Source organism: Platalea leucorodia (assembly GCF_965183815.1).
Source record: "Platalea leucorodia genome assembly, chromosome: 1".
Classification (NCBI taxonomy): Eukaryota; Metazoa; Chordata; class Aves; order Pelecaniformes; family Threskiornithidae; genus Platalea; species Platalea leucorodia.
Genome location: NC_138823.1, coordinates 123,510,009 through 123,535,656, shown reverse-complemented (window position 1 = coordinate 123,535,656; position 25,648 = coordinate 123,510,009). Strand labels below are relative to the sequence as shown.

At 43.3% G+C, this 25,648-nt stretch overlaps 1 protein-coding gene across 3 annotated transcripts in view; it reads left to right on the top strand.

Annotated features, from left to right (window-relative positions):
• TGFBR2 (transforming growth factor beta receptor 2) overlaps positions 1-25,648 on the top strand; it is a 61,584-nt gene that overhangs the window by 29,231 nt on the left and 6,705 nt on the right. For all 3 annotated transcript variants that reach the window (XM_082328654.1, XM_082328656.1, XM_082328655.1), the window contains exons 3-5: positions 214-404; positions 13,522-14,321; positions 18,220-18,361. In XM_082328654.1, coding sequence (XP_082184780.1) covers positions 214-404; positions 13,522-14,321; positions 18,220-18,361 — 1,133 coding nt within the window. The remainder of the gene's footprint in view (positions 1-213; positions 405-13,521; positions 14,322-18,219; positions 18,362-25,648) is intronic.

Below are 25,648 nucleotides of genomic sequence, written 5' to 3'. Positions count from 1 at the left end.
AGGAATAGCTGTGCCGTTGTACAGATGCTCCCATGTGAGGAGCCCAGACACAGCCAAATTTACCCCATTCAGGAAAGCTAGAGAAGAACATATGATACTCTTCAAATCCCATTTGAGTTCTCAAAAGAGCAAATTTTGGGCAGGCGCAGTCCTGTCTGCTCCCTTTGTAAAATATTCCTTCTTTGATTTCAATTTTCTCCTTTTCATTTTTAGGAGACAGAATGATGAAAATGTGACATTAGAAACAATATGCCATGATCCCCAGGAAACACTGTATGGTCACATGTTGGATGACTCCAGCTCAGAACAGTGTTCGATGAGGGAAAAGAAGGAAGATGGGGGATTGATGTTCATGTGTTCCTGTACAGGTGAAGAATGCAATGATATACTCATTTTTCCATCAGGTAGGTTTGATAATTTACACTGCATTCCTAGGCTATACCTTGCAAGTAATACTAACTGTGTCATACCAGTGGACTTTGGAATCACATTTTGTAGAGGAAAACTTCTAGTGGCGGAAGATATTTTGGCCTTTCCAAGTCTTGTAAAATCTCAACCTTTCTTTTCTGTGTTCAGAGGGTATTTCTTCCTGCCAGGCTGTCCTCCTTTTGAAGTAAGTCTAATACTCAGCTCAAGACATTGCACTTAAAAGTCGATGCACTTAAAAGTCAGCTTCTCTGTTGTAACTGACCATCTGCACTTGTTCTGTGGTGGGCGTGAAGTAGCTAGAAGGTTCCTTCACTGATGGATATGCTACCTCATGCTTACTACGGCACAAGGACATGTATGTGAATTCAGTTAAACCAGTGAAATCTGAGTGTAGACCAAATCACGGGTGCATAACCTGTCCCCATTCTACTTCATGAATGCCTATGTAGGCCACTGCAAATATAGTAAAGGCAGTGCAGCTGTGTACAGTGCTGGTGGACCTCATGCTGCACACACAAATGTGTACGTGTGCACACACACACCTCACTTTATTTTCTCCTACCTACTGGATCCCACTGTTAAAGGAGCCCAAGCATTCCTGTACCATCCAGGGAGTCGCACACACACCGCCCGAGACTTTAACTGGTAGGATCGGAGTCCCTTCGCAGTGGGCAGCTCCCGTGAGCTGATGGGTGCCTCTTTTCGACTCCTCAGTCACACACACACACTCACCCTTGGGCACTTTCTCTCCCCTCAGGCTTGACCCTAGGTTTCCCCAAAGCAGAGTCTCCGACATGGCATATGCCAGGCAAATTTATGGAGTGGTACAGTGGTGAAGAGCAGCTCGAGCTAGGTGCCTCCAGAGAGGGACTCCGAACAAAGAAATCCCTGGGCAATTATACCCTTACAGTTTATGTTCCACTCCCCTCATGCGACGGTTTGGTCCAATAGTAATATTTGGGTCTGGGGTCTTCTTGTTCCTTATTGGATCCTTTCCCTGTCTCCAGGCAGGACATTCCTTATCTTAATAGTTGCAGCTTCTGCCGATGGTTGTGGCTACTTTATCTTTCTGGTTTGCACCGGTTTCAGGGCCTTCCTTCATGTAGCTAGGTAAGAGTTCAGCATGTGGTCGGTGTACGTAGGTGAAAGTGCACGGCTTGCAGTCTAAGGCTTCAACAGGCCTTGCTCCTAACGCTATGCATTGGATTCTGTTTGAGCCAGAAAGTGACTTCTAGAACACCACAATGATTCTTTTACTGAGACTAAGTCAGGTCTCTCGCAGGCGAGTGTGAGGCCTCCTGTGGAGAACATTGTGTGCACACACTTCTAAATGAGTATGGCGCGCAGAACCCATCCTTATCACCTGTAAGTTCCTCAGAAAAGGATATAACCAAATCCTCATTATCTGAGATAACGAAGGGTTAGAATTGTGTTTCCACTCCTGGGAAACAGTGCGTGACTGCACTGAGGCGGACAACTATGTGAGTGGCTTCTAGATCTCACTTCCAGATTAGCCAAGAGCAAGCTAGAAAGTCTGCCTCCCTTGGCCCAGGCTGTCCATATCTGGTGCCACCTCCTCCCTTCTTCCTCTTCCCTTCCTCAAGCTTGATTTGAAACCAGACAACCTGACTGCTGATCCATGGTTGTATGACCAACCCTTACTTGGGTGGGCTTTAAAGGAGCTGGAGTAAATGCTGGCATTGATGGGAGCACAGGTGGTAGACCCAGAACCTAATTCTAACAGATTGCCTTGATTTTATCGATGAGAATGTGTTCTCAGTGGAAGGATCTTACTGTGTCGACTGTCTGGAGTTTTTATACAAAGTGAACCACGCCCTTGTGGATTTGGGCTAATTTGTTATAAATTAGTCACGTTATAGCTGTTTCTCCTGGAGCTACGTAGCTGAATACAATCGCTCTGACAAATGTGTGTCTTCTGTGTGTATGTTTATGAAAACTGTTCTATAAATTCAACACCAGCTGCCTTCATTCCCATCAACTCTGCAGCCCCCCTCGCACTTCCCGAGCAGCCTAAAAGGAGCTGTAGTACAGATTAAAACCCAGTCTTTTTACCCTAATTCCTTTCACTGTTTGGAGTGGAGCTTTTCCTTCTAGGTCATGTGCTGTAAGCACTCTAGGTGACTCATGAAAACTGTGCCCTGCATTCACATGTAGGAAGTGAATAACTACAGATAAAAATTAATGTAAAACTTCAGTTTGTACTATTTCCAGTTCATTCACAAACACAAGCATTAACTCCAGTTGGAAGGGGGGGAGAACTGAGGCTTTGTCATTCCTTTTTTATTGTCGTGGATTAGTGTTTCTTTTAAATGAAAACAGCCCCTTTGGGTTGCTTGCCTGGTTAGCCATGGCAGGAAGACAAACGATTTTTACAGTATCAGACATGCGGTTTCCTGTCTGTGTTTAACTTTGAGCAGAACATCACAGCCAGCTGGTCCACGGCTCCTCCAGACAACTAGATAATAGCCTGTAATAATTTTGCCTTTGGAATGACTGTCATCCAGATCTATTCTGTACATTGTTCCTGCCTTTTTTTCTCTCTACGTTTCTTGTACACCAGAGCACGAATTTTTGCAGTGTTTTTGCACGTCCTATAGTTTTAGAGAGCGGACAAAAGCTAGAAAGCCTGATCAAAAAGTGATTGTACTCATTTATTAGCAGAAACTGAGACAATAAAAAAGATTGTAATTTTTCACCTGATAATCGCAGCCTTTCCTTTCAAACTATTGCTATAAATGATCAGTATTCTAGCTCTTCTTCCTCCTGGGTGCACACTTAAGGCAGACCAGATTTAGTTTGTTCTGGGTGTTTCTGAGGTAAGAAAGAAAATTGCGGGTAAGGCAACAAGTTCTAATTTCCACCAGAGGTTAGTCACTGCATTTCAGTGATTCACAGCTGAGCTGTTACTGCTTTTAGAAGAATTGGTTTATAGCACTGTTGGCTTGTATCAGTCTTGACTGTGAAGGGTAAACCTCCTGACTTCATTTTTAGACACAAACATCTAAAGGTTTTGGGTAGTGAGAGGTGTTGTGACTCACCCAAGTGTGGCTTTGGAAATGTTTGAAGTAGTTACATCCAAATCAAATGCCTGTTTCTTGTATTGACTTTCATTTAAATTGCCAATCTGCAAAATAAGCAAGACACAGTCAAGCATGTGCCTAAACATGCCTGTAGTTCTGCTGTGTCAGGGGGCTTCTGACCCTGATTCAGATCCCTGGCATTTCAGGCCACGGGCAGCTAGTGGAAAATACTGTGCGCAGAATCACTCCAAACAATGTTCTGTAGTCCTTGGAGAAATAATATACAGGAGACAGGTAGCCATTGCAAATCTGACTACTCTGTGTTTATTTTTTAATTCCTCTCTTTTTTGCCAAACAAAATTGTGGGTGACTGGCAAGCAGCTTTGGTGGAAAAATGCTTCTCACAGCAAAACTCAATGCCAGTCTGATTTAATTATTATTTATTCAAATGTCTAATGTCAGTGTTACCAGAAGGCAAAGCCAATGACCAAAACCACTGGAAAAGATTAGCCAAAATCAGGGGGAAAAAGGCCCTGTCTGGCTAGAAGTTGGCTAGATGGCAGACAGGGGCCTAGTCCTGCTGTCATGGAAAAGATGAGTACAGGACTGGACTACCAGGGTTTTTCCCTCTCTGATGTCTAGTTGAGTCTGATGGATCTTCTGCATCTTGCTTTGCCCTCTTGTGTTTTGACCTGTTGTGATGAACCAGGTCTGTCTGTAGCTGTTTGCACAGTTCTAAGCCTCCCTTGGTGTTTGGGCAGCTTTGTTCCTCAGTCTTCCCTTCGCCACACCATCTCACAACCTCTATTCATCAGCCAGTGCGAGCATGACAAATGCCTAACAAAGTTCTTCTTTATTAACAATCCTAAGCTATTTGGCTGAGGTCAAGGCTTGTTTACCCAAAGGGACCAAGTAGGACTGTGCTCTTTCCACCCTCACGTCTGACCCGTTCTCCGTGGGCAGATGACCAGGCACTCATTGTAGCTGAGCAAATGGAATACCTGCACGTTACTCAGTGCATGACCTACCTGCTATGCAGTGCAACTTCTCCCTGTTGTGCAGGCTCATTCAGACACATTCATTCAGTGGCGTGCAAAACGGTGACCCCAGCACTGGAGACTGCAGACAGGAAAACGAATCCTTTAAGTACTGTTGTTGTTATATATGCAGTTGTTATCCCGGACATCGAGTTCAAATCCGAGCAAAAATGCAGAGATCTCAAAATGCGGAAACAGGATTTGCAGACCTGTAGCCTAGCCCTATTTGGTTTAGAGTCATTCTAATAATTTACATGGTGATCGTTTTTCATCCCCACCTGTCTTGCCATGCTATGCAGATCTCCATGTAGTTTGCAACTGAGGTGCCTGTTGGATTGTTCAGGTAGTCTCTGTTCATTCCTCACCTACTGCCAGGATGAGGTCATTACTTTGGGCATTCCCACCCCACCCAGTCCTAATATGGGAGAAACCTTTAGCAGCAACAATGTATACAAGTTTTAATGATTACCAGAATCATCCAGATAGTTGAAATATCAGAACTTTAGCAATAGAGATGACTGACACGTCAGCAAGAGTTTATGAGAATAATGAAGCTAATTGGGGAAGTGTGTCAGAGGAGGGGAGGGTGTTGTGCCGCTAACAATCTTCACATCGATCATGGTTTTACTAAGTTTGCTAATTGAGAGTGTACGAGACGTAAGTATTTGATTAATCAATTGTGGCTGAGTCATTTGCCCGAATGAATTACAGCCTATGGATTTGCAGTGTGTCGAGTGCTGTGATTGCTCACTGTGTACGGTTGTTACCTGGGAGACCTGGTATTGTTCTGCTGCCTGAACCGCCGCAAGCATGCCTGCGTAATGCCATGTCCTGTGCCCAGGTTGCAGGAGATCTGGATAATGTTTTAGAATTTCCTTAACTTGATATCTCTCGCTTGTCTCTAACATGTTGCCCCTGTCTTTTCCTTTCTTTCTCTCCTTTTCCTCTCCTTACTAGAGTCAAAGCGTTAGTGATTTTACTTGACTACATAGGAGGATCTCAGACTTAAAAGCAGACTTAAGACCTGTGCACAAACAGCCGCCAGGCCATAAATACTCATGTGATGAGTTGTCCAGTGCTCAAGGAACAGCAGAAGGGAGATGATTACAGCTGGACTGCTTCCAAGTGGATTTTAACAAAGGCTTTCATTAATCTGTTTTTCTGTTATCCAAGTAACATGTTCAGAAGGTAACTGTCTTCCAGCTGCCCCATAAAAGAGGTCAGTAGCATTACATAACGTTGCACAGAGCCTCTCACCGCTTGTATATTGGCGTTGTTCTCTATGTTTCCTCTTAGGTATTTGCAGCCACAGAGTCCCACCCAATGCCTGCAGCTGCATGTAACCAAAGGACAGGCTAATACTGAACATCTGATTCACTTAGTGGGATAGAAAGGAAATAGAATGGAAAGAGGCAAAAGAAGCCAAAATTTTGTTTTGCTCTGTATTATTTATATTGTTTGCTTCCTAGGAAAATAACCATGCAGAGCTAAGTTACAGATTTGTGTAAAAACAAACTAGGCAGAGCTCTTCCAGTCTGGTTGGCATATTTGTTACAATTTGCATCACTTGAGAGCTTAATAAGTGTGGGAATGTGGCCAACCTTTTATCAGGTTGTCATGGAAGAGACTTTAATAATTACAGACAGAAACAAACTGTAACTAACACTGGCAACATAATATTTTGGGAAAGGTTGGAGGGGTGAAACTCAGGCTGAGAATAAAAATAGTGGTTAATGTGTGGCATCTGTTGGAACATATTGAAACTGGAGAGATTGATTTGTTCCAGAAAACCACCAGCAAACAGCAGCAGACACTGAGTGGTATAACTGAGGCATGTATCACAGAAACACAGTCACATCATGTAAAGTTAGAGTATGTCGGCTTTCGTATCACTGATTAGGAAAGCTCAGCTACAAAAGTCAAAATGTGTGAGAAATGCCATGTACACACAGTGAAGTGACCTGTTAGAACGGGAGAGATAAGAAGGGAATGCATCCAGGGGTGGGAGATTTTAAACAAATGGGTGCTCTGCCAGCAAACCAAGGAATTACACTTTCTAGCCAGGAGTGAGGGAATAAAACAGCAACAAACTATTTTGTTCTGTCTTAGAGCTTAAGAGTTTCTTAAACCTCCTGGGTGCTGAATAGCATACTTGGCAATCAGTTGAAAAATGAAATTCTGCTTACAATAGATAAAATATCCATTACATCATTGCTGCCCAGCCTTTTCACTGAAGTAAGCCATTCAGAGGCGATCAAGTTGCCTGCCTCCCGCCCCCGTGACTAAGATGCAGCCGTTCCCATCAGGTGATGGATGCATATGCATGACTCTTCCCACATGTAGCCCGTATAACTGGGTCACATAACCGGGGATTTTCCCCGGGCATAACAGAGATGTCTTGAGTCCCGATCAGCCGATCATGAGTAGTCATGTGCCAAGGGCAAAGCTGCTGGCCCCCAGGGGAGAGCAGCAGCGAGTGTGCCACAGCTCTCCAAAACTGCTCATACCTTTGCCTTGCTACCTCTCAGGAAAAGAGGTAGGTGGTGGCACTGGGCAATGGCCTGCATTAAGTGCTCTGAAGGCTGGGCCTGGTTTGCCAGCCGTATGTTGACTGTAGAGCAACATTCAGGCTGGGAAATAACCAAAAGGTCAAGTGCGTGAGTTCTCACACCTTTGAGCAAACATCCTTAGGGCCCAAATTCTGAGCCATGAGGATGGCAGTGCTTTAGAAAGACAGCTTTAGAAACAGGCTCTAGAGGTGGCTTTACCTTGTCGCTTCCACTATCTTTGAGCACCTATAGCAGGCCAGGCAGACCTGCCAGCTACTGGTGCTAGTGCCTCTCCAGGAGGCTGCTTCAGCAGATATTGTGTTTTGAATACCCTGGCAATATCCTCTTTAGACTAAAAGATGAAGATGTACAGCTCAAATGCAAGTTACTGGCCTTGTGTTGTGCTTTAACCCCAGCTGGCAACTAAGCACCACACAGCCACTCGCTCACTCCCACTGCAGTGGGAATAGGGAGAGAATCAGAAGAGTAAAAATGAGAAAACTCATGGGTTGAGATAAAGACAGTTTAATAAGTAAAGCAAAAGCCGTGCACGCAAGCAAAGCAAAACATGGAATTCATTCACTACTTCCCATCAGCAGGCAGGTGTTCAGCCATCTCCAGGAAAGCAGGGCTCCATCATGCGTAACAGTTACTTGGGAAGATAAACGCCACCACTCCGAGCATCCACCCATTCCTTCTTCTTCCCCCAGCTTTATATGCTGAGCATGATGTCATATGGTGTGGAACAGCCCTTTGGTCTGTTGGGGTCAGCTGTCCCAGCTGTGTCCCCTCCCAGCTTCTTGTGCACCCCCAGCCTACTCACTGGTGGGGTTGTGTGAGGAGCAGAAAAGACCTTGACTCTGTGTAAGCACTGCTCAGCAATAGTGAAAACATCCCTGTATTATCAACACTGTTGTTAGCACAAATCCAAAACATAGCCCCATACTAGCTGCTGTGAAGAAAATTAACTCTATCCCAGCCTAAACCAGCACACCTTGACAGACTTTGTTTACCTAGTCCAAAAAAACTCTTGTCAAACTGAGGAACTGGCTGCAGGAATTTAATTTTCAGGGAAGTCTACAAGAAATGTCAGGGTTTATTTTCCACTGGATAGCAAGATAGAGGCCATTCTGGTTTTAAAATCTACTAATCTCTGTCGTCTGACATCAGATGGTTCAGCATAGAGCTGAGGGAGGGGTGGAACTGATTTCCTGCCCCACAAAACTATTAAGATGAAAAAAAATTATTCATCTCCAGTAAGGATGGAAAATTACAATGCTTCCAAGAAACTGCCAAGATAAAAAAATGCAGGTTAGTTTTAGGTGCAGCATTTGAGTTTGATTATTTCCAAGTATTTTGTGTCAGGATCAACAATTTCCCTAAGGAAATAGTGTTCCCCCCAATAAAAAAGGTCCCCACACCCATCCACAAAGCCCAAAAAACAATGCCTGTAAATTTAGCAGAAGTTTTTAAACATAAAAATTTTATCAACTTTCAGACCACTTTTGTCCTCAAGATAGGGGTTTCAGGGAAAAGTACAGGAATGTCAGAAGCAGAGTTTCTGTTTTGAAAATCAACATTTCCTATCTAAAAATGTTTTGCTGGAGATTTCCAAGCCATTTGAATTCTAAAAAGACCAAAATCGGGAAGGTGCATGAGACACTGACCTACAGAATTTCATTGTCACTTGAGAATTCTTCAATAGAGATGAACTAAGTTACCCCAAACAGCTGCTCAGAGTGGAACTTCATTTCACTGAAAATGAAACATTTTAGGGAATTAGTTTTCATCCAGAAAGTACCGCTAAAGAGATGGGCAGAGTTTTCCATATTTTATTGCCTAGTGTCTTGCCCAGAAATTGGTACGCACGTAAGGCTCAAACTCACATTTCCCTGATTCAAAATAATCAATCAGAGATGAAAAGCTCTTCCCTGAACCAAACAGAGCAGGACTTGAACTTGGAGCTCCCATACCCCAGACTAGTCCCCTCACTGGTGGGGATTCAGCACTCACATCTCTTGCCAAATTGCAACATTTGAACAGAATTCTGTTTATGCAAAAAACATTCAAAAAGTGTTAGTTTTCATTCCAGTGTGGAATTGAAACCGAACTTTGAAACCTCAGAACTGCTGCAAAACAGAGTCGTCCTCCAGTCAGCTCAAAGGGCTGCTTTGTTTCTCAAGAGCTTGCAAAATAACTAGATCACAGTCCCAGCTCTGGGCCCATATTTTGTGACTGTGTGTTTCTGGGGGGTTTTAAGACACTAGACAAGCTTACAGTACATCAGTGTCGATACGTTTAACCTGAGTTCTGCCAATATCGAATATATTCTCACCCTGCTGTGTGGCTTTGACTAGCAGTTGAATAAGCAGCAACCTTAGAACTCACACAAGCAGCAAACAGCACTGAAGTAATTCTGTCAGGACTGGCTGTGCATTTCTGCTGCCCTGTGCATTAAAGTGCGGGTCCTAATTTTCTTGCCATTGTTTTATTTCTTGTTTCCAAAGTTCGGTGACAGCGAAGAGCAGTCAAAGGCACCCAGTCAAACCTAAAGAATTTGCAGGCAAAGCACTGTTGTGCTTTGAAGCTTCCTGACTGAACAGGGGCTGTACAGCCTTTCCATTTTCCTTGGCACCTGAGCCCTATTCCCTAAAGGCTTGGGTAGTGTTAAGGGTTGTGCAGATGGCTTGTGCTTAGTTTAAACCGCAGACAGGAAGCTTTCTTTTAGCTCAACTTCTCTATTGTTATGCTATATTAATAGGTTCTTTTGAAGCTTAAGAAAGGACTGATCCACCTAAATAATAGTTCTGGGTGGGGGAAGTTATTTAGGACCATGTTTGCAAAACCTGAAAGGCTGTTTCATTTAACCATTTCCTTGCCTGCCTGTGCAGCCAGCTTTTGCTCATTCTGGTGCTCAGAAAGAGGAAGCTGCACTTCCATTTTTGAAATTATGGGGTTTGAGTCATAGGTATTTATTTATAAGCAAATGAACATATTTATTCTTAGATTCCTGTAGTCAAGCCAGAAAATGTTGGCTAGCCACTATGCAAACATACAGATATGCTCTGAATTTTGATCCTGCCCTGTCTTTTTACACAGATTCAACAGAGAAGTACCCCAACTTTAGCTTGTGCTGGAAGGGCTGATTTTGTTCTGCTCATACCAGCAGTCAAAGTCAAACGCAGTTCCAAAAGTGCCTTGCTCTGACCAGCCCTCAGTGCCACCAGCTCTTTGCCCTATAACTCTGCTGGCAGGCAGCTTAGTCCCCTTCTTTTAAGCTCAGGGTTCAGCCTTGTCAGTACTGACTCCCAGTTCTCCCTGTTGGGTGCTCATTCTTGCACTTCCCAAGCCTTGAGTGGGACTTGTCTAGTGTCTTAAAAACTGAAAACGAGCACACCGTTCATCCCTGCTGCTTCAGGTGGGGATGTGCAGCCATATACTTTTCACCCCCTGCCTCCCTACTTCCTCCAAGGGACGGTGCTGAAGCGGATGTGTCACTCTGCAGCAGGGGTGCAGGATGATACAGTGCTCAGGGGAAGTGGCCGAAGTGCTCAGCTTCTGCTTTGATTAAAAAAATTTTTTCATTCTTTTTCAAGTGACATTTGCAACATCAACAGTTTCTTCTACCCAGAAATTCCCCTGCACCGCAAGCAGAGCTTTCTCTTGTGCAAAAAGAGGAAGAGCCAAAGGGGCTGTGAAGTCTGCCGGAGACTTCTCAGCTCTAGGCCAAAATAATACAGCCTGGTCTAGGGCATTACAGGAATGACTGGAGACCCTCAGACAGGTAGCCATAACAGTCAAGGAGTAGCGGCTTTGGGTGAGTTTCTTCTCAGTTAAAGCTGAATATGTACCCAACTACCTCCTACTGCTTGGACTCATGGGGAGAAATTGGAAAGAGAACTAATACATCTTGGGTTTTTTCTCCCTCATTTAGAAAGACATTTGTATTTCAAATATCTAGGCTACATATTGCAGCTCTGTGGCAAAGAAAAAGGGCTTAAAGGGCCCTAAAGAGGCATGTTCATCTTTGTTAAAAGTATACCGTATGATATAGATGACATATTACTCAGTTCCAAGAACAGAGTCCAAACTTCAAGCATGCTTTTCTGTGGTCAAGAAAAAAAAAACAAAACAGCACCCCAAACGTTCATCAAAACTATTTTATCTGATTGTTACAGATCATAGTTGTGTTCATGTAGTTGTGGCCTGCTTGCAGCCAAAACTCCGAAACAGCCACCCCACAACGTAGTCAGTTCTCCTCCACTGGGGTGTTTCCCAAGTTCTTTATAAAGCAGATTTTCTGAGAGTGAAGAATGCACATGGGAATAAGCAATGCAAATCTTCTGTTTACTGACAGTGACATTGGACTTCCTACATATATTCCTCCAGTAAGGGCCATAAAAGAACTGGGGTTTTTTTTCCCCTCTTCAACATGTTGAGAAGCAGAAAGGGTGCCTGTAATCTGTGATGAACTTTTAAGTATTTTTTTTCTTTAAAAGTTAAAAAGTTTAAAATTTACTAACATTTTGTTGCCAAGGGAAATCACTTGAGAATAAGGACTTGTGGTTTGCACAGGTATGGAAGAAGGGATAGGCTTAAAAGATTTTTTTTGCATAAATGAAGGAAATACATTCTTTGTAGGTGCTGCTAGTGAATGCCACTGACCTGTGCTAGCTGGGAATGTCAGTGCTAGAAAGGCACTTCCTCTTCCTTGAAACCTTGTGAGAGGCTGGGATTGAATTACTTGCTCTACATCTGGTTGATGAACATTTCAAACAGAGGAAGCACATCCTGGTTCAGGATTCAGGCCTTCTTCCAAATAAAGAAGAATATACTCTTTAGATGGTCCATCACCTGCCTTTTGAATAGCTGATGGGTCCTGCTGCTTGCCAGCTAACTGTGTTTCCAATGGGAAACTGATTATATGTGAAATTGGAGGGTCAGACGTACTGCTTGTTCTAAGTGTAAACTCTTTTTGCCCACCACTTTCAGCATTGCTCACCTTAATTTTTAAGAGGCACAGAGTAGGGGAAACAGGTTAGCGGCTAATGTAGTTAGTGGCAACCTCCCTTCAGAGCTTATTAAACTTTTCTTTTTCTTATTGGCTTATTTGGCCTGATATACAGAATCTGAGTCAGTGACATTGCTGTAAGCATCCGCCAGAGCGTCTCTGGCATCATGCTGCCGACACAAGCTACTCGCCTAACTCTGCTTGCAGCTTCAGTTGTTTTAGTCCATTCGGGGCTTCTTCCAATCAATCCCTCCCTCATGGAAAGATCATATAGTACGTTTGCTCTAACTCAAAGGAAGAAATAGGCTGGGAGAGTACATTTCTGTGTCTCCAATCAAATCAGGTTCAGATAAACTCTGACCTTCCTTCTTTAATCTATTTTCAGCATAAAACTGTTCTCTCTTAAACTGTTTACCTTCCCTAAAAAATACCCCAGACTGAACTAGAAAGGTCACATCTAGAGGTGACAGGGAAGCTCTCGCCTCTAGAATAATGCTCTGTACCATCCCCAGAACATCTCCCTGTTCTAGAATATGTGTCTTTTGTTCTTCTATTCCCTATCCCTGTGTGGTCCACCTAAGAATATGTTAGTTTGTGGACTGCACCAGCTGAGGAGTTTGGAGTGAACCGTCAGCTGCTTTACAACAGAGCAGCCAGTGTACAGCCAGCAAGGGGGACACAGAGGATGTTTTCAGTTACATAAATCCATGTAGAAAGTACATGGGGGGTGACAGGTCTCAGATGTGCCATACATGCCTGATTGTGCCTGCAGGATTCAAACACCTGTGTACACGCAGGTGTTTGAATTTGTTCTAGCAACACTCTTTCACATACATCAAAGTATGAGAACGAGTTTTGTTTTTCAGATGTGTATGCAGGCATACATATTGTGCCTGAATATTAGCCTGTGGTAGTTTTGTGCGGACAGGCTTCCCGAAGATGTCTTTACATGGATCCCACTGAAATATACTGGATCTGGAGTGATAACTGGGCAAGTGGAAATTCACATGCTGCATTGTCTATTTATTTATCAATCCAGTTCTTAGAAAAATTAATGTGTTCCAGTAATTGCTCGTTAAAGGGGCAGATCTGTCAAGGATACATTGACAGAGTTAAGTGCAGGAGACTTAGGCTATTGTATTCAGGAAAGCGAAGGTTTTGTCCATAATATATTAAGAGCCTGAGAGAAGGACAAACCTATTAAAATACATTAGGTTCTTGCTCGTTCAGTTCTGGCTTTTTATAAAATAAGCAGACAGGGAAGTCCTGGTAAGTGGAGACCTATATACAAACCAACATTTTGAGGTAAGAAAGCAGTGATAATTTGTATTATTTACTGTTAGTGGAGGAGATCATGTATTGCACTCTGGATAAAAATTATAATTATTGACAGCCTCCTGTATACATAAAGCTATTATATCATTTAATGTATGCCTTCCTTCTGTTCTTTACAGATGAGCCTCATAAGCCAGAGGAGAAAGATGAAATTTCCAAAGTCACAATCATAAGTCTTGTCCCATTACTGGTGATTTCTGTTGCTGTGATTGTTATCTTTTATGCCTACCGCACTCATAAGAAGAGAAAGCTCAACAAGGCATGGGAGAAGAATGTTAAGCCCGGGAATCATAAGGACTGCAGTGATGTTTGTGCCATTATGTTAGATGATGACCGCTCAGACATCAGCTCTACCTGTGCCAACAACATCAACCACAACACAGAATTGCTGCCCATTGAGTTGGATATTGTTGTTGGCAAAGGAAGGTTTGCTGAAGTGTATAAAGCCAAACTGAAGCAAAACACATCGGAGCAGTATGAAACTGTGGCAGTCAAGATTTTCCCCTATGAAGAATATGCTTCCTGGAAAACTGAGAAAGACATTTTTTCAGATGTAAACCTCAAGCACGAGAACATCCTCCAATTCTTGACAGCAGAGGAGCGTAAGACAGATCTTGGTAAACAGTATTGGTTGATCACTGCCTTCCATGCTAGAGGAAACTTGCAGGAATATCTCACACGGCACATTATCAGCTGGGAGGACCTCTGGAAACTGGGTGGGTCCTTGGCCCGAGGGATTGCCCATCTGCACAGTGATCACACACCCTGTGGTCGCCCCAAAACACCTATCGTGCACAGAGACTTAAAAAGTTCCAACATCCTGGTGAAAAATGATTTAACCTGCTGTCTCTGTGACTTTGGGTTATCCCTGAGACTGGACCCTTCTCTCTCTGTGGATGACCTGGCTAACAGTGGGCAGGTAAGTTAAAAGTTTGAAGGGGGGGGCGGGGGCGGGGTGTTGTAATAGTTACTGTGTCAGTTCCTGGGGTGAAAAGAGGAAGAATTCCATGTTGCCATATTTACTTAAAATCTTAAAAAATTAAGGTGACAATATTTATAAACAAAGAGGCTCTAAACTTAACATTAAAGCAACAGTGAGAAATATGCAATGAAGGTTTTGTTATGATCAGAGAGCTGCATATGTATACGATGCAACCATTCTCTTCATACACTCATACTAAGTGTATATGAGCTTGTTAGTGACTGTGGTGCTGCTGCAGTGCACACACACAGGATAAGGATGTGCTTCACATTGAGAGGTTGTGCCACAGTTTTCAAGCCTGATGGCATTACAGTTTTGTGTGCATAGACCCACTCCTGGTGTACCCCAGCATATGTGAAGTCAGTCTTCTATCTTTGAGAGGCGTCAGCAGATAACTAGAGCGATAGATAATAACTTTGAAAGGCCAAAAATATGTTTAAGATTATGGCACTTTCTCCAAATGCGAACAAATGCAAGAATCTCAAATAAAAATAATTGCCCTGATGTTGCTTTTTCAATTAAGTGACATGGATAATACTGATCTGCTTCACAAGGATGCCAGGAGGATGTTTATAAATGCTTTGAAGACTAAATTTTTCAAGTAGATCTCTATATATTGGCTCTTCTAATGAAAATTCCCATGTAAATTCAGACCATTTGTTAATTAATTCATAATTATCTAATTATGCATATATTTACACATGTATTTTTATATTTCTATTTTCATGCATAGGTCCCATCAAGCCTGTGCGCTTACACTGACTTTTACTTCACATGGAACTAATATTTTGGTTTAGAACATTTTCAGGGACAGTTGAGTTCATGAGAGCTTTGCTGTTGTTTATCTAACGAAGATCTGTCTTTGAAAGTCTCCTTACTGAGAGGCAACTGTCTCGATCTCATTTTGAGAGGGTTTATTAACCAGCACCGGGAGTAATGATAATGAAGGAAGCCATATTTAAAATAACACGAACACCACTCACAATTACATATCATTTCTCTCCAGCATGCCAGAACTTTTTGGAGTTCAGGGAAGTCATACCATATTGTAAGTCATAAGACTGGTTGCATTTGGAATAAAGTGAAAACAGAGTATTTGGCAGTGTAAGGCAGGGGCTCTGAAACTCAACCCCACAGACACTTTGATTGCTTAAAGCCAACCCATATTTTAAGCTGATTTCTCTGGCATTGCTCACAGACACTTGGAAGTAGGAGGGTAGTGTTGATACTGCCACTTCCACAGTCCACACCGACACTGATGACAAAGTACAGTGCTGCCCAGAGCAGGTTACTGCTTTGGCATCAGTGTTCTCGGGCACTGGTGTTGAGGCCTACTGTTTTACTTTGTTTAGCTTCATTGAATCTGTTTGAGGGTGATCCAGCTAGTGTCATTCTTCTCTGTGATGAGGAGTAAGATGGTGTGAAGTGGTTCCACTTCAACCTCCACCTTATTTCTTCTGGGCACACAAGCACCACCCACTCAAATTCCCCAACGTGCCAACTTCAGTGCTGCAGCTTTTGCTAAAGGGGTCTTGCACCAGAATTTGCCTTATGCATAATTTCTAAACTTTACCCTTTGACTCAAACCTTTCCCACCAGGAGTTTCAATCTTTGAAGGTATATAATGGAGCTGATCCAAATCTTAAATCAAAGAAACCTCTAGCTTCCAATGAAATACATAGAAGAGGATAAGTATTTTACCATTTCTCTGGTCAGCCTTAGTAATATTCAAGGCAAGTCGTTGTGGTTACAAAGCCATCTTCTTTCCCATCTACTCAGCTGAAAGAAACGCAAGTTCTCCAGTAAAAAAAGATCCAAAAGTCACAAAAACAATAATGTACCACAGGAAGAGAGATGGTCCCTCACTAGAAGTTTTGGAGAAGCAAGAACTGAAACCAGCCTGGTCTTTGCAAAGAGAAAGCATATCCAGACTCCAGAGGGGCAACCAACTCTGAATTGCTGGAGTTTAAATGCCTTTGAGACTCAAGGCTCAGGTTTCTGCAAGATACAGGAGAAGTATCTTTGACCCAAAGACCTAATAATCTGCAGATAAAAGGACACAGGCAGAGTGGAACACATGATAAATCCTAAGCAGGCTGGAAATGGGTTTGATTTGATACCATTCTTCAAGTCATTTTAAATTTTCTCTGCATTTCCCGCAGTACTTTTTAGTTACAGGGCTTGATCCTCCATTGTCCAGCAAAGCTGCAGAATAATTTTCACTGCTGCAAAGAATGTGAAATGCCAGAACAGAACAGCACTTTGTGCCATGCTTAAGAATCTGTATTTAGCCACCATTAACTCTTGTTAAAATCAGCAGGATTTGGGGGTGTGGGACTGTGGGCCATAGTGTACAGGTAACCCATCTTAAGCTTTGGATGGGATCTGCTTGGGGAAGAAGTTTTGTGTTGGGGAACAGATGGGGGGTAGGAACAGCCTCTGCTGCAGAGTTTCCATACATTCATGTTCTGTAGGAGTGGGAGATGCTGGCCAACTCAGTGGTGCTGAGACATGAGTGTCCCAAGTACCCATTCAGCGTATGGCTGTTGCTCACATGCTTGGCCTTAAATTCACCATGTAATAGGGAATTTAACTTGGGGACTGATCACACAGGGTTTTTTTCTGTCCTCTGTTTATAAAGGCTTTGATCATACAACCATTTGAATATTTTTGATGCAGAAATTCCCTGCCATTGCAGAGTCCTATGACAAAGCTATGTCCTTGATCTTTCCTGCTGTCTTCTTACAGTGCATTGCACTTTTTGTGGCACTTCTTCCCATTTGCCCTGAGCTTGGGGTGATAAGATGTTTACAGAAGCTTGTAAAATGGATGTTGTAGGGCTGTCTCAGGGACTGTACATTTACTATGTGGATGCCTGCAATTGCAGACCCAGTAACTGAAATGATCTTTTGCAGTCCTGCTTGCCGCTGGGCTCTGGAGTGATTGCTGTAGTGCAGTCTACAAATAGCTCATTTGAATCACAGGTCCTACTGCATCACCCACTGGTGCTTGTTCATCTCTGTGATTAACCAGTCTCCAATTTGAAACTGTCTTTGCCTGATCAAAGACTTATTATGTTTGCAGTTTTTCAAGGGGGATAAATTTTCTATACCTACCCTGTGAAGAGTTTATAATTTGAGAGCAACTGTTGAGTGATCCAAAAATTCTTCCTTAAATCCTTTCTCATGATAAAACCAGACATTTAAACTTTGCCTTCTGTAATGCAATGTCATAATCTAGATCTCAGCAAAGCTGCTGAAATCATTGCTGAAAATTGCTCAGTATGAATAAAGTTTATGAGAATGGCTTTTCAAACAAAGGGGCCGATTTTTGGTTTCAATTCAAATGTGTGCTTCTGCATTCAGTATTTGTGTATTTGCTTTCTTCTGCCAGGCCTGCATTTACCACTTTCCTTTTAAGCCTACCATGAAAAGAACAGCTAAGACCCTAATATGCAGCAGAAAAGAATACAATGTGTTTCTTGCTCATCTGAAAGACACTCGGACAACAGCAATTGCTTCAGGCCCAAAGGGCAGAGTTTATCTGTGAACAGCCAAAGAGTGAGAAAGCTTGTTAGTGTTAAAATTATTTGCTTAAGGAACTAAAAAGGGCTTTTTTTTTTCTTTACCAGGGGAGGTACAAGTAAGTTGGTAGTCAGGACAATGCCAGATTCCCCTGGCAGCAGAAAATATGACCTGTGCCAAGTATGGCTTGAATTTTTGGATACATGTCAAATGGTACTGTTTCTGTGAAATCTGAAGTTAAATCACAGCAGAATCCAAAACATGAATTACAATTGCAGCTCCTGAGCTCTCCCCGATCTTCTATCCTGTAGGTTGGCACAGCAAGGTACATGGCCCCTGAGGTTCTGGAATCCAGGATGAACCTGGAGAACATGGAGTCCTTCAAACAAACAGATGTGTACTCCATGGCTTTGGTCCTCTGGGAAATGACATCTCGCTGTAACGGCGTTGGAGGTAAGTGCCATCCATTTTCTTCTCTCTAAGGTATATTTGGACAGACATGCTCTTGTGGTTGTCTGGGGAGGGGATGATTCTATTTAACTCTCGCCAATTGTTCTAGTGTACCTGGATACTGTAAATTAACAGGCCTTCAGTAGTATGAGATGCACATGTGCCTGAGCAGGCTTGAAGGACCTGAGAGCATGAGAAAATTGGTTCTCAATATGGTGTAAGGATAAATCTCCTGTAAGGTAGACCACGTTTAAAGGTAATTAATGTCTGTTTTTTTCCTGTAACATCTTGAGTAGCCATGGATTGACTCAGTCTGGTTGACCTCACCCAAAATGATTGGCAATATAAGACAATTTGAAGTATTAAGACCAAGAAGTGATAACTGCCTCCCATTTACTTTCATGGAATTTTAATTCTGAAAACTAATGAGGGCCAGTTAAGTGTCACATTTACTAATTGATCGTTTCAGTAAGAGCCATCATAGTGATACAGAAATCTTCCTGCTTTCCTAAAATCCCCAGCTGCTGCTCATCATTTTTTGTGATGTTGCAAGAGATCATCCATATGAGAAATCAAGGGATGTTTGTTGTATGAAGTGCAGTAACAAAATAAAAATGATTGGAACTGACTATCAGAGCAGCTCCAGGAAGAGCTGCTGTGCTTGTTCGTATTCATAGTTTGTTCACTGAAACAAAATCTCCATTTCTGCTCTGCCTAAAGCTGCCCCAGAATTCCCAGTGTGCAGCACTCTTATGTGCTAGAAATCAGAAAAGTTGCTGTTGAGATATGTGCATTACATATTGCCATGTTTGAAGATTTTCACCTTACTTCAGGGACTAAAGTGAGACTAAGTTATGTATAAAATTCTTCAGTCTGGTGGTATTGTCTAACATTCATTCTAACAAAAACTGCTGCATGGTCCATGGCTCTCACAGGCAGTCTAAGAAGTGGGGCTGTAAAAGGTAACACTAATGTGGATATTATAGTAGATATGTGATGATGATTTGATTTGTTACCCTTCTTCCAAAACCACAGAGGCTCCCTTTTCATCGGACTTGGCATAGTTGCATCTCGAAGGGCTGCCACAGAGACAGGACAATCTCACAGGCTAGAGCACTAGAGTATAGGGAACATAACGTACAGGAGGGAAACCAGTGTCCCATGGGAAGATGTGCATAGCTGCTCCTTGTTTCTCTACTAACATCCGTGGGATACCACAAGGGTGTCCCTGGAGGTCTCTGAAGCCACTCTGCACAGTGTCTGGGTGGCTGCATCATGGCGTCCGTGTGCAGGCAGGAGGAATGCCTCCACCTCAGCCTCCTCCTATGTCTGACCAGCATTTAGTCTTGTTGGGTGGGCTGGACTGTGGGCAACGGGTTTGCCCCTGTTTGCACCCTGCCAGGAAAGCTACAAAGCGAGTATGTGTGCAAACAGCTAGTGCTAGCATAAAAGCATGAAAAAAAAATCTTTTCTAGTCAAACATTTCAGGGAAAAAACATTTGGTGCTTCAGGAACTGAACCTCAGTCTGGCATATTCCAAGGCAAGCCTATCCACATTTAACTGTTGCGGTCATGCCTGTTTCTAAATGCATTGGCACAACCTCAGCCTTTCATTAGCACTTTGTAAATGTGGCTGAGGAGATTTAAAACCCGAGAAAAGGGATCTTTGCCCTGTCTCTTGAGCTCTCTCTGTTTCTTGCATTCAGGAACTCACCTTATTAATATAAATATGAGCTGTTCACTGTGGAGTCTTTTATCTTTGCTGATGCCTGAGTCCCTTCCTGTTCATATTTGCTGAGTACAGTGAAATGGAGATTGTGGCAAGAGCAAACCTTACTGCTGCTGTTCTCAGAAGGCAACTGCCTAAAAGAGGATATAAAAGGAGTTTCATAAGGAAGGAAAATCACCAGCGTGTTAGCTAGAAAAGACTGACCCATTATAACCTTGAGAAGAAGAGCTGAAGTCATTTCAGGAAAAGGAAAGATTTCTCTGGCCTAGCATCCCCTTTGCTTTCAAGGTGGAGCTTAACCCCCACCCACATCCTGATTTTCCCTATTCATTTCATCCCTCAGTCATCCTCACCTCCAGAAACACATTTCTTGAATTTCGTTTCCCTATTTCAGTCATCTTTCCAGGGCCTGAAGTCCCCAGCAAAACCACAGGAGTACTTGGGCAGATCTGTGTGGGGTGGAACTTGGACTTACTGTCTTCATCCAGAGCAGTTAAATACAGCTCCCAGGATGTAGCTCCCTTAACTTGTCACTGGTACTGAGCTGCAGCAGCATTGCACGGTTTCTCTCATTTCCTTCTTAGATTTTCCCCTGGTTCTTGCAGTCTGGCTATCTTTGCAACCAGCTGGTGAAATACCCTTACAGTGATTCATGACTACAGCTCCCCCTCTGCTTTCTCTCTCCATCTGTCACTTGTGAGACTCCCTCCTCTCCTCGCAGCCTTCCCAAGGAGCTGCCTCCGCTCACGCAAACCCCTCTTTTCTTCCTAAACTGTTAGGCATGGAGAGGAATGACCTCCCGTATAAGCTGGAGTAGGCTGACTTGATTGCAGCCAGCCTTTCCCAAGGAGCCTAAAAGATGTAGGCACCGTCTTTGCAGGGCAGGCTTGACTGTGGTCTCAGCTCCCTGACACTAGAGAAACCTGTGGCAGTTTAGAGGGCAGGAGTGGTAGTCTAAGCTGAGGCAGCGGCATTAGCAACTTTAATTAGGGAGGGAAGCATGGGGGGTGGCTAATTGCCATTCAGCCATGTAAAGGTACAGTGACATTTCTTTTACAAAGGGAGCTCTCAGGATTCATTTGTCAGCGTGCAGGTGTTCAGTGAGTGTGGGAGGCGATGGAGGCAGGTCCTTTCACTACAGCAGCTTTGTCAAACACAGTCTCCATGCTATGCCAGGCCTTTTCAGTCAGCAGACATTTAAACAAAAATACCCAGCAGCATAATCCATACTGTGAAGCTGCCGTAGTAAATAAGCAGGTGGGGATCAGCTTTCGAGAAAGGCCACGCTGTTCATTGTTACTTTGTTGTGCTAAATATGGAGAAGCAGAAATGGGGCACAAGGGAAAGAGAGACAGAGGCAAGGATCGAGTTTGACTGATTTTTCACCGGAGTATAATTTAAGAGGCATATTTAGAAACTCAGCAATACTACTTTGGGGAGAACTTCAACTGCTCCACGCTGCCGTTAACTTGGTATTTCATTCAGCGCAACAGCTGTGCACCAGATGCTGCACGTTGCAAGAAATATAATTTTCATCTCAACCACTTGCTTTCAGAGCGACACAGCTTCGGCGACTGAGGCAAGTGTAATTTCTCTGACAGCCTCCTAGAAAGAAAAGAAAACCATCTGTTTTGTATCGGAGCTGCTACGGGTGAGGGACTGTTGGGGGTGGCAGGGGAGAATGAGAGGAACGGGAACTTCTGGATACACGGGGTTGGTGAAGAGGGAGAAGAGAAACCCCACAGAAAATGGCGACATTGCTCGTGCAGTATTGTACTGCCTGGAGTGGTGGCTGGCTTCGGTATAGCAGCAGGGCTTCATTTGAAATGGCAGCCTTGCTTTACCAGGGCTGTGTTTAATGTGAATAAAATAACTGATTAATCTTACGCTTACTAGGAAAGAGTCAGCCAAGAGCCACGCTTTGGTAACTAAACATTTGTGCATCCTGTACCTTGTAAAATGCTCAGCTTTCATCATATTGACGTGGAGAGGTAACAGTTTCTGGCGGCAGGGGCCATTTTGATAGCCTGTACAGTGGGGCTGTGCCTGTGCATTGGGCCCTGAGGTGGCTGCAGCTGGGGCCTGATTTAAACCTCTCCTGTGGAGTGGAGCCCCATTAGGGCATGTCTGCACTGCGCTGGCTTGTGGTGGCATATAACCCTGAGCTGGTACATCCACACAGTGCAGTGTCACCCCGTGACAGTAAGTCATGTCCTAGAAATTCTCTAAGTGTCACCACAGTACTACATTTAAGGTAGCAAGTGCTGTCCTTCAGCAAGCCCGCTTCAACAAGATCGCTGCGCTACGCTCCATGTTGGGTGCTGATGTGCTCTGTGTTCCTCTACTTTCCCACCTCAGGATCCAGCACACATTGACTAAGCAGCCTGTAACTGTACCTTGATGGCAGAGCTTGTGCACTCCCAAACCTTTGGAAGAGTGGCTATGTCTTTGATCATCAGATGTGAAGTCACTTAAATCATGTCTGTGCAAGGGAAACTGCACAGTGAGTTCACCCATCCCAACGCACCCTCACCCTTCCCAGCCAGCATCCATATTCTGAAGGAGTGGAACGGGGAAACCTAGGGAAAATGTGAAGTAAGCATTTGACAGCTCCTTAAGCCTGGCCATGAAATGGCTTTTGAGCCTCTGCTTTATGCATTATTATCCCTTTGTGCAACAGCTAAGTAGATCGACCACCCAAATTCATCTAGCATGAAGAAAGACACAATCCGCACACACACAACCTCTGTGTGTGCATGAGCTGTCACAGTAGCTCTACCATCGATGGATTTATCCCTTCTGTGGCTCTCCCCCTGTAAACCCTAAAGGGAGGGGCGTTTCAAAAAGACCTAAAAGTTCCCAAAAACAAGCCCACTGCTGTGGAGTGTGCTTCACGGCTGATTTTTGATGGCCTTCTTTCACCTCACTCCTGCTTGGATTCTACAAATGAGCCTTCATCTTCCAGCATGAGAAGTTGTCCCACAGAAATCAGTAAGACAGATCACATGATGGAATGTCGACAGGGTTTGCGGGTATGCTGTTGTGACCCAAAGGAAGAGAATCTCACTGCAAAGAGCTTAGAGTAGAAAGAGATTACATGGGCAAGGTGTATTTTTCATGAGGAACCCACGGCCAAATTTTCCGAAGCATTCATCAGGCACAACAAATAGATTTTCAGTAATGTCTCTGTTTGGGGCTAAAAGTCCAGTCCCAGCCTTTCTGAGAGTTATGGCCAGGCCAGTGTCAAAGGAAACCAGAGGTACAGTGATTATTAGTGCAAGGTAGCTCACAATCATAAAGATTAAATGCTGGAGGTTAAAGTTGAAGGAACTCTGCCATTACTGAATACTAAGGGTGCTGTAGTTCATGGTACCTGAGGTATTTATGGTACTTCAGCCAGCTGTCATTATTAGTGCCTGACTGGTCTAAAAACAATCGAAAGAAACATATAAGACATCAAAAATAAATTCAGCATCTGTATACAGCCGTGCAGAAGCAGCTAGGCACAAACATCTTAACCTACCTCAAACTGACATCTGTTACATCTACTGTAGCACGTCAACATGATCCATGAATAACCCCAGCTATTACTGCAAAATGTGTCTGACACCTGAGATTCCACAGCATAAGGATGATTTACTGCGAGAGGATTCAGTGGGCTTTTATTTCTAAGGGATGGAGAAGCAAGGTAATAAATAGCAAGAAGATGCTCCATGGTTTTCAAACTGAGGGAAGGCACAACTGTATCACTATAAAGTCATTACAGTGAATTGGTATCTGGCCTCAATTTGTCTTTCTTTACCATAAAAAAAAAAAAAACAAACAACCAAAAAAACCCCCAAAAAAACCCTGAAAAACCTATTCAATCTCTATATTTGGAAGAGGAATGCTCATAGCATAGAAAGAATTTCTCAAACAGGGAAGATGTATTACAAACCTATCAGTTCCCCAGGAAGGCTTTCCCTTCCCCCACTTGAACCATCTCATGAACCTGAATGGCCTTTGGATTAAGCTCAGTGAGAGGGAACAGGTCAGCACCGCAGCAGCAGCTTCCCTATGTTGGACATTCGGACTTCTCTGACTCCTCATACGGCAAGAAGATCTTAGAGCCTTGGCTGGTGTCCATGACCACTACCACAATCAAACCATGACTGATGGAGATGGTGTAGGAAATGGCCATCTAGGTCATGCTATTTAAATTTTCCCAGCAAACTTTAATATTTTGGTTAGCTTTGAAGGTAGAGGTATCTGCTTTGTAATCATTGTGCATCCGCTACATAGCAATCCAGGCCTGACCAGCAAGATGGCAACTTCCCAATTAACTTCTAGGGCTAAAGTCTTGTAAATTTACTTTGGGTGAGTAATCTCTAAGTCAGATTAATGCGGGTGAAACTGGTATGCCTTCTTGTAGAGGAAAGAAAGCGAAGCAGACTTTAGCCCTTAAGTCTTAAAGAAAGTGATTTACGTATAAGAAGATAGGAGTTGTGTTTCGGGACTACAGCCACTCTCCAGAGCATTGTGTGGACAGTGGCCAGCACCAGATGGTTCGGTAGAAGGGAGGAGAGCTCTGCAGGAGGCATCTGCGGGGTGATCTGCTGCACTGCACACACAGTTGTTTGCAGCTGGATCTGTAAGCGCTGAACATTTGAAGCACAAGGTTTATTATCCCTTCAAAAATGTTTGTTATCGTAACTTGGCTATTCATTTTAAGCATTAGAAATTCTTTTTCTGTAGCCTGATAAAGTCTTCATCTCGTGGCCATCACGCAGAAGTGAGATCTACAGCCTGCTTCTAAGGTTTTGGAGAAAAGTCCACCTTTTAGTTATGTTCAATACTACCTTGTTTTTATCATGAGACATGACAGAAGGGTCTGACCTGTGTTATCTTGATCATTGGTTAGTTATTTTCAGTATTTTATTATATGACCCCTTACCTTTCTCTCCAAAGTAAACAAAGCCAAGCTTTAGAGGTTCTTCCCATTTTTTTCTGGGCCTTTAGTCATTGTTATCACCCTTCTCGGAGCTTCTTTTTACCGTAAAATGCCCCTTGAGAGGAGTGAGCAGCACTGGACACTGCATTTGAACTTCGTTCGTAACATTACGCAACAGTGCTATGTCTTCCGTCTTGTTCATCTCTTTTCACACATCTTCTGGGCACTCACATGCATTCTTCAGACTGCCTTGTAGATTACACTTCAGTTTTTCTTGCCCTCAATTAATTCCTAGAAAGAAGTAAGAGGCAGAAGAACAGGCCAACTTCATAAATCTTTATCTAATACTAGCAAGTCATTAGGCCTGTGAGTAAAGTCTCCATCTGTTCCCAAAGAAACCACAGCATTTTCTACACTGTGTCAGCATCTACTATAATATTTCCGCTCTCAGAGATTTCTTGAGTTTTCTCCAAAGGTCCCATATGTCTGCTTCTTCCTTTCTCTCTCCAAAGAAAAGCAAAGAAAATATGCAACATGCAAACAAAAACTAGAATGGCAGCAGCCCCTTCAGGAAGCTGTGCCCCCTACATCATGGGCCAAAACTGACCCATTTTGGGAAAGAGGCCTAAAA